A 10,021-nucleotide genomic window follows, 5' to 3' on the forward strand; every position below is an offset into this window, starting at 1 on the left:
GAACTCCACTGACCTGCTCTGATAAACATATTTAGTACCTCGTGTGAGTTAGACTATTATTTAATGTAATTAAAATAGGGTAATACTGTTTCTCTCTTTCTCTCTCTTGCTCACAGAATGAAGAAACATTTTACAGTGCTTCAGTATGTAGAGGTGTGTATCAAGGTGGAAAATGTAAATTTTGTTATATGATTGAATTAAGTTATTTTCCAAAATGCATGACTGTACTGCTTGTAAGACATGCACTGTGTTTGTTGAGGCTAGTAAGTAAAAATGACAAGAGTGATCGTTTTTGATCATTATGTTTGATGTGGATATTTCACAACCTAAAATGACCCAAATCAAGATGGCATTGACCCAACCTGGGAGTTGGGGTTTCCTAGACTTAAATTAATTCTGATCCTAAATCACTTGAGATTACCAAACCCTCTCCAATTTTGTTGTCATGTTAAACATACTAATTTCATGCTGAATAACGTTGACATTCCGATTAAAAACATACTAGAAAGTGACCGAAAGTGTACACACACACATACAGAAAGTGTTGTGTAAAGCCTGTGGAAGTGATGGCAATAGACATGAATGCAGTGGACAGATTACTGTAGGTCCCATGAAATACTAAATATGACCACAGAAAATAACTGAGCTATGCTGTCAATTTTTTTGAGAACTCAACTATGTCACTTGTAAGATGCAATGCAAATAAAGGGTTTGGCAAAGTTGTTGTAATTGTGAAATGTTTTTTAAGGCTTTTTGAAAGACACAGAATGAAGAATTACAACACACATCCTCCCCAGCTCTATAGAGCCCATTCATATTTTAGGCTACATACTGATAATTGCCTACTCAGTCACTAAGAAGCTACATGACATGGTGGTGCCGAACTAAGGCATGCATAGAAAATGATATACAGTGCATTCGGAAAGTATTCATATACCCCTTGACTTTTTCCACATTTTGTTACATTACAGCCTTATTCTAAACTTGATTAAATAGTTTTTCCCCCCTCATTGTCACACCCTGATCGGTTTCCCCTGTCTTTGTGCTTGTCTCCACCCCCTCCAGGTATCGCTCATCTTCCCCATTATCCCCTGAGCATTTATACCTGTGTTCTCTGTTTGTCTGTTGCCAGTTTGTCTTGTCTTGTCAGGTCTTACCAGCATTCTTTCCCGTTTTCCTGTTCCTCAAGTGTTTGTTTCCTAGTTTTCCAAGTTCTGACCTTTCTGCCTGCCCTGACCTCGAGCCTGCCTTCCGTCCTGTACCTGTCTGACTCTGACCTGATTACGAACCTCTGCCTGTCCTCGACCTGCCCTTTGCCCTGTGTTATAATAAATTATTGAGAACTGTACTATCCGCCTCCTGTTTCTGCATTTGGGTCATATCCTGAGTCGTGATACTCATCTATCTACACACAATACCCCATAATGAAAAAGCAAAAACAGTTTTTTAGACATTTTTGCAAACGTATTAAACATAAAAACAGTAATATCAAATGTACAAAAGTATTCAGACCCTTTACTCAGTACTTTGTTGAAGCACCTTTGGCTGCGATTACAGCCTCGAGTCTTCTTGGGTATGACGCTACAAGCTTGGCACACCTGTATTTGGGGAGTTTCTCTCATTCTTCTCTGCAGATCCTCTCAAGCTCTGTCAGGTTGGATGGGAACGTCGCTGCACAGCTATTTTCAGGTCTCTCCAGAGATGTTCGATCGGGTTCAAGTCCAGGCACTGGCTGGGCCACTTAAGGACATTCAGAGACTTGTCTCGAAGCCACTCCTGCGTTGTCTTGGCTGTGTGCTTAGGGTTGTTGTCTTGTTAGAAGGTGAACCTTGGCCTCAGTCTGAGGTCCTGAGCACTCTGGAGCAAGTTTTCATCAAGGATTTCTCTGTACATTGCTCCGTTCATCTTTCCCTCGATCCTGACTAGTCTCCCAGTCCCTGCCGCTGAAAAACATCCCCACAGCACGATGCTGCCACCACTGTGCTTCACTGTAGGGATGGTGCCAGGTTTCCTCCAGACGCGACACTTGGCATTCAGGCCAAAGAGTTCAATCTTGGTTTCATCAGAACAGAGAATCTTGTTTCTCATGGTCTGAGAGTCCTTTAGGTGCTTTTTTTGCAAACTCCAAATGGCCTGTCATGTGCCTTTTACTGAGGAGTTGCTTCCGTCTGGCCACGCTACCATAAAGCCCTGATTGGTGGAGTGCTGCAGAGATGATTGTCCTTCTGGAAGGTTCTTCCATCTCCACAGAGGAACTCTGAAGCTCTCAATAACCTTCAATACTGCAGAAATGATTTTGTACCCTTCCCCAGATCAGACAATTCCTTCAACCTCATGGCTTGGTTTTTGCTCTGACATGCACTGTTAACTGTGGGACCTTATATAGACAGGTGTGTGCCTTCCCAAATAATGTCCAATCAATTGAATTTACCACAGGTGGACTCCAATCAAGTTGTAGAAACATCTCAAGGATGATCAATGGAAACAGGATGCACCTGAGCTCAATTTCGAGTCTCATTGCATAGGGTCTGAATACTTATGTAAATAAGGTATTTCAGTTTTTTATTTGTAATACATTTTATTTGTAATAACATTTCTAAAAACCGGTTTTCACTTTGTCAGTATGGGGTATTATGTGTAGATTGATGAGGGAAAAATGCATTTATTTTAGAACAAGGCTGTAACTAAACCAAAATGTGGAAAAAGTCAAGGGGTCTGAATACTTTCTGAATGCACTGTACATCATTACCATAGGCACACGTTTGGACTTTGTATTATTCAGTCCCTTCAGGATTCTGCTATCAAAATGTTTTAGTTGCAAAATCAACAATTCCCCGCATATTATGCAAGCAAGGACTTGCAAATTTGACCAATCACTGCACTATTTCGGCATTAAACAGTCAATTAGTAGCAATATTTTCTCACAAAACTGACCCATCGCCGCATTACAAAAAGAGGGCTGGCAATTTCAACCAATCAACGCACATGTATCGCATAATATCGTTAAATGAAGCCAGAAGTCAACAAACTTTTTCTCTCTTCACTGCATTTCGCATTTTGCGACTAATTTGAACACAATAATCGTGGAATTCTGGAGGGACTGAATAGGTAAGACTGAGCAGCACACGTTACAGGGAGACTAGCCACTCTCCCGCACTAAACGCCCCTCACGCACTCTTCTCTTTCTGGAACGGGGTACCACACGCTTCTTTATTTTCTTATTTGCAGCCCAAACCACCCCTTCACTAAGAACTCTCTCTTTTTGCTACTTTGTTTACTGGTATTGAATGAGGACCAATTTACGCGTTGTAATATCAATTAATTAATACAAGAAAGACGTGTCTGGAGAAGTCACCGCAGCACCAGAGCAAACATCCATCTTTCCACCACCGGTCCTTCACCACCTTTGGCCATTATACTGTTGGAACTACTACGCTACTGTGTTAAAATGACAGCAAAGCACCGGGGGAAGAAGAACAAACACAATCACGAAGACTTTAACCATTTGAATCATGAATCTTCAGAACCGGAGGCGCGAGGTGGAAACCAGAATGCGCTATTGTTCATTTTATTCCTTATGATTGTGGTCGGAGGTGCCACCGGGGCATGGTTCTGTTTCCAGCAGCACCAAAGTATAACCTACTTAGCAGACAACTTCATGGGCATGCAGATGAAGATGGTGACGCTTCAGTCCTTCCAGGAAGAAATTCGACAGACAAATGAAAAGGTAAATAGTTAACCATGCGTAATAAGAACATGGGCAAAAATAATTGGCGCATTACAAAGGCTCTGAAGTTTCCATGCGTCAGCAAAATGTCAAAATAACGTTCTGTGCAACGTTTTTTGTGATCAAAATCCTTCTGTGTTTAGACCCATTGCAATACTATTCCGACCGTCCTAATTTATTTTGCATTCAGTACTATGGAAAGCTCTAGCAGTCGGTATGTATATGCCTTTCTATAGCCTGCATGCAGTTGTCAGCAAAATTTCAGGATAGGATATGATAGTTCTGAACTGATGTAATACTGCCAAGACACTGAACCGAAGTGAGTCGCAAATTATTCTATTTCTAACCCCCGTCAAGGTGCGCAACCTGGTCTCAGAGCATATCGTTTTATTCTGTACGTAAATCAGCGATACACCATTTAGTATGATATGTTAAGAGTGCAATGGTTACACAACACAGATAGTTACTTAAGGCAAAAACTATATGAGGGTGGTTGGTTGTACGTATAACACTTATAACACGAACAACTAGCAACCCAAAGGTTGTGAGTTCGAATCTCAATATGGATAACTTTAGCATTTTAGCTAATTAGCAACTTTTCAACTACTTCTTACTTTTAGCTACTTTGCAACTACCTAGCATGTTAGCTAACCCTTCCCCCAACTCTAACCTTAACCCTTTTAGCTAACCCTTCCCCTAACCTTAACCCTTTACCCTAACTCCTAAACTTAACCCTAACCTTGAACCCTAACCCCTAGCCTAGCTAATGTTAGCGAGCTAGCTAATGTTAGCCAACTAGCTACAATTCATAACATGTATGTTCTGCAAATCGTAACATATTGTACGTTTTGCGAATTCATAACATATGATACTAATTGTAAGTCGTAACATATTATAGGGAAATGGTGGTGGACATCCACAAATTAATACATACTGTACCATACGAAATGTAACATCATACTAAATGGAGTGTCTCAGTTTTATGTACAGAATAAGACGAAATGCTCTGAGACTAGGTTGAGGTGCACATCATGCAGCTGTTGCCATTTGTAATGGGGATTAAATTTGACCTACAATGTGGGAACACTGACTGCACCAATAGTTTGTTAGGGTACATAACATAAGCCACTGAATGTCCCTAGAATATAGACATATTTCAATAAAAGATTAACTGTATAAGCGTTTTGAAATAAACACATTCCACTTCCAATTCGACTAGAGTTTTACAGCAGTTGACCCTGCTTGAAACCATGCTTCACATAGTCATGGTACTGATTTCAGTGTGCACTGTGCAGTGGCTTAAATAAAGAAGCCAGTTGTCTATATGGGGATAAAAATAGCCTGCTACAGCACTCGATATTGACCTTACTTGTGGTGAGTCCCTGTAACATGTACTCCTATTAGTTTTCCAGCTTCATTGCACTGGTTCCCTGGCTGGTCTTTAATCATACATAGAAACATGTTCTAGAGATTATACCCATTCAGACGTGGCCACCCGGGTGAGTGTTTCCAAAACAGTAAGTGCCGAGGGGAATTTGTAGACTAATTGAACCCGTTTATGGGCTCAATTTACTTCCCAATTAGGATGAGGAGGTATATGCACTAGTATCTGCACATGCTTAATGCATGTTCTAAGTTACTTTGGAACATGTGTTATAGATACCAAAATACCCTGCGTCAATGAGAAGTCATTTTGTAGTATTAAACCATGGCCCCACATACAGGTATTACAGGTACTTCATACACACTGTTGAGAGATAAGAAACCAGCATTCACAAGTTTGTTGAAGTTCTTTTACAAGGCAAAAAGTTGGCTGTCAACACCTGGTTGCAGGGCTAAATACAGGCATGTGATTTTCCACATAAAAATCCTTAACATTTTAACATGTTTGCACATTGACCTCACCATACACACACTATGCCACAATTTGACCTTGTGGGTCACAGCAAATATAAAAAGTGAGTAACCTATGTAGCTGTTACACCCATGAGTGAAGGTTTGTTTGCCCCCAGTTCAGTAAATTCCATTTGAGGCTAGGGATTGTGCAACACTTGAGGGGCCAGAGTCAGAGACTTTCTGCATGCAGAGTAAGGTGAAGCCCATATTGTTGAGAGGCAGGAATTCAGAAGAAGTAAGCTTTTGGTGAACTAACACTCGTACTTCACTCTTTCCCCCTTACTAACTCTGACTTTGATGATAGCTACTTTATTGAGTAAAAATGTATTTACTATGACTGTGATATGTGGTTGTCTATCTTAAGATGAATGCATTAACTGTCAATTGCTCTGGATAAGTGCATCTGCTAAATTACTAATGTGTAAAATGTAAATGCTTGAACTAGTATCCTATGAATAGTGTCAGTATTGCTAGAAAGCAGCCACAGTGTTCTGTCCTCATACTGTGGGGAGAGTCATTAAAGTGGTATTCCCCCCGGCACAGGAAGGGAGGCCATCCTTAACTTATAAGATCACAGGTTAGCCTTCACACAGTGGGACTTCGTCACTGATGGGGCCAGGATGTGGATTCAATTAACTGCTGACAGAATTAAATTGGCCTACTTAAATCATAGGATTATCCTACAGGCCACTGCAGTACCTGGTCAATATCTTGTTCTCATTTCTTTACACCCACTTACTGTAACTGTCTCAACCAATAGATCGTTTTCTGTCAGGATGAATAGCATGAGAGGTAAAATACTTGATAAAGATTGCTCACTTACTTGCTATTGGCTGCACTATGCGCTGACTCTGAGCTATTTCTGTTTTATGTCCTTGCAGCAGCACAGTACCAGTGGCTTCGAGCTTCGCCTCAACACCCTGGAAGAGTCTTACACGCTGGCCCAGAAGCAGGTAGTCATGGCCCTGGCCATGGCTGAGCAGCTAAAGACCTTAGACCTGCCCACCCAGGTTCTCTCCCTCCACACAGAGATGAAGGCCCAGCTGGCTGAGATACAGCAGGCCACTGTGTCCATGGAGCAGCTGACTCAGCTGCAGGCCATGCTGAAGGGGAAGAGCGAGGAGTTTGAGGCTGTCCGGCTGCAGGTGGAGGGCCTGGCGGGGTTGATGACAGAGCTGGCCCAGAGCGTGGAGGGTCTGACAGGGAGCCTGGCCGAGAGGGCAGGGCTGCTGGGCACCCTGAGCGCCACCATGGAGGGCCAGGCATCAGACCTCCTGGGGGTGAAGGAACAGCTGTCAGCCAACCAGGCTCAACTGGAGGCCAGTACAGCGGAGATCACAAGTGTCAGGTATGTAGTGTATTGGGAATTGGAAAAAGTTTTGAAATGTTTGCTGTTGTTGTATCTTCCATTGTATTGGTTGGTTTCACTGTGTGTGCATACCTGTGTTTCAGAGAACTGATTGAGACAGTGCAGTCTCAGAGTGCCCAGCAGGCCAGAGAGGGGCAGCTGGTGACAGTACAACAAAGTCTGCAGGAGCAGAACTCAGCGGCTCACAGTCTGCACTCTGAGCTCCACGCTCAGCTGGAGGTCGTGCAGAAACAGGTCGCCCGGGTAACGCCTAGAGGAAGTCTCACACATGCCAGGGTTTAGAATATTGTGGTAGAAGGGGACTGGGTCACCCTCAAATATACTTCCTTTTATGAATTGTCTTATATAGTGGTACGTTAGGACTGGTCACAGGTTATTTAAGCAGTAAGGCCCGAGGGGGTGTGGTATATGGCCAATATACCACGGCTAAGGGCTGTTCTTATGCACGACGCAACGCGGAGTGCCTGGATACAGCCCTTAGCCGTGGTATATTGGCCATATACCACAACCCCCCCGAGGTGCCTTATTGCTATTATAAACTGGTTACCAACATAATTAGAGCAGTAAAAATAAATGTTTTGTCATACCTGTGGTATACGGTCTGATATACCACAGCTGTCAGCCAATCAACATTCAGGGCTTAAACCACCCAGTTTATAATGCCTTTTAAACCTTTTCATCACAGTTTCTCATCTAAGCATTAGTGTTCCTAACGTCAACTTTTTTGGTGTATTTTGTACAGGGGAGCATGCACATTCTCGTAACTATTTTTGCCCAGCATGTGCCCATGGGGAACTTTTATGAGATTGCTGCTAACCCATTAGTGTGTAGAGGCGAATTGCCTGCTGTGGATTCTCTGATGAATTCTGGGTAAATGTTGTATTCCCATTCATATACTGTAATGTAGGCCAAATAAATGACATCAATGTGATTACAAAGTAACCATAGGCCCTGTACTTCCCTTAAGTACTAACTATAATTATTTCTGTTTCAGCTGGAAGGAGGGGGTCAAGCAGATGAGCCCTCAGAGGAGGTGGAGGAAGAGGCTGCTTCTGCGGAAGAGGAGCAGGCTGCTCCTGCTGAGGAGGTGGAAGAGAAGGAGGCGGCTCACTTAGATGGGAAGTCTGTTGTACAGGAGGATTCGGCTGTCACAGAGGAACAGACTGCTCCTGCAGAGGAGGAGGGGGTGGAGGAGGAGCAGGGGGACTTGGCAGAGGCAGCACCAGAGGAGGTGGTGGAGGAGGTGCATGCAGTAGAGAATGTAGAAGAGCAGGCGGAAGAAGAGGATTCTGAAGCAGAAGATGAGCAAGAGGAGGAGCAGGCCGTGGAGGAAGAGGAGGAACAACTGGAAGAAGATGAGGCCTCTACTGAGGAGGAATGTAAGTCTGTCTAAAAATCAATTTCAAACTAGAGTACAAACCTCCAGTTACTGCAAGGTGCAGGGTACAAAACGAAGAAATAAAGATGGATCCCTGCACACCGATGAATGCTCCCGCATTGTTATTGTGCAATGTTTCAACTCAAAGTCCTCGTCAGCCCTTCATCAGGCTGATGTTATGTGCACACTGTGAGGTTATCAATCTTTATTTCAAGGCTTTTACAATTTATCTGTGACCTCTTTTGGCCTGACCTCCTTACAGAAATTGTTGTTTCAAGTGAGGAGCACTAATGTGGTAATACAATGTTGTTACTAGTCTAATTGCAGTGTTATTACACAGGTATAGGAGCAAAGTGCAATTAATGTAACCTGTACTCCATATAATGTGAAGTGTTACCGCCTTCACTTACAAAGTATGACAACAGACCATTTAGGGTATCAATATCTTCTCTCATTGGTAGAGCAATGTTCCTCACTGAAGGTTGTTGTGGGCAATAGTATATGAAATGTTGTTTTTCTGATTTGCCTGGTCAGCTCTAAGGCCTTTAGTGAAGAACATTGCCATTGACCTGTCTAATATCTGTAATGTTAACTGTAATGTTATTCTATATTACAGTGTGAATGTAAGCAGCAATGACAGCCACCACACTCACAGAGGATAATGGACACGTTCAGTCTGCATCGTGACAAATGGGAAGGCATTGCTGATGTTGAGGTGCAATAAACATGTAGTTTATCTCTCCAAGGGAAATGGCTGGTCAATAGAATCCACAACTCTCTGGAATCAGTATTGTTACCTCAATGAATGTGTGTTTGAGAAGGCTACCTGGTTAGGCAATGGTTAATAATATTCAGGACTCACCTGCCAATACCAACCTCAAGAAGCCTTCATCTATTTTAACAACACAGCTGTATTTCTATAGATTATTTTCTGTACACCAAACTGTCACACTTTTTCTGCAAGCTCAGTTCTAACCGTCAGAGTTCAATGTGACAGGGAGAAAACGAAAAGCCAACAGAAAAAACACTTATTCACTCACACACTGTCACACACAATCAAACAAAGACAAAATGTGCCTGTATTGTTGACGTGAGAAGGGCTTTCCTTTTGTCATTGTCTGAAATGTGTCTTGGGATTTTGATTGGAATAAGGGATACGGAACGAAAGTTACTGAACATAAGTTACTGTATTCTATTTGTTTACACAGGCAAAACCGCTTACTACAGGAATAGCATGGGGGTGTAGCAAGGGCCATATCTATGAAATTCTCAAATGTTCATGCAGCTTCACTAAAGATTATTTTAGTCTAGTATTTTTATTTTTGTTTTACTTTTCTTTTGAAAAGTCTGTACGCAAAGTGCACTGTTACTGCCAAGGCATGGGTTCGTCTTCTTACTTATGTCATGCAATAAAATGCAAATTAATTACTTAAAAATCATACAATGTGATTTTCTGGATTTTTGTTTTAGATTCCGTCTCTCACAGTTGAAGTGTACCTATGATAAAAAATTACAGACCTCTACATGCTTTGTAAGTAGGAAAACTTGCAAAATCGGCAGTGTATCAAATACTTGTTCTCCCCACTGTATGTTTTAACCATGAACAGGGTTTTTCTCATTTAATATAAGACGTTTTGACAGCTGTATTTAG

At 42.2% G+C, this 10,021-nt stretch overlaps 1 protein-coding gene across 2 annotated transcripts; it reads left to right on the forward strand.

Annotated features, from left to right (window-relative positions):
* The first annotated feature begins 3,044 nt into the window (after window positions 1–3,044).
* zgc:66479 (uncharacterized protein LOC327541 homolog) lies at window positions 3,045–9,805 on the forward strand. Of its 2 annotated transcripts, none has more exons than XM_039007604.1 (5): window positions 3,045–3,727; window positions 6,505–6,971; window positions 7,076–7,235; window positions 7,987–8,371; window positions 8,987–9,805. In XM_039007604.1, exons 1-5 carry the CDS (start codon window positions 3,449–3,451, stop codon window positions 8,989–8,991), a joined length of 1,296 nt encoding a protein of 431 aa, XP_038863532.1. In that variant the 5' UTR covers window positions 3,045–3,448; the 3' UTR covers window positions 8,992–9,805. The 2 variants fall into 2 exon arrangements, with proteins under 2 accessions (XP_038863532.1, XP_038863533.1); XM_039007605.1 differs by having other exon boundaries at window positions 7,076–7,226.
* The last annotated feature ends 216 nt before the right edge of the window (window positions 9,806–10,021 follow it).

The sequence above is a fragment of the Salvelinus namaycush genome, chromosome 14 (genome assembly GCF_016432855.1).
Source record: "Salvelinus namaycush isolate Seneca chromosome 14, SaNama_1.0, whole genome shotgun sequence".
Taxonomy (NCBI): Eukaryota; Metazoa; Chordata; class Actinopteri; order Salmoniformes; family Salmonidae; genus Salvelinus; species Salvelinus namaycush.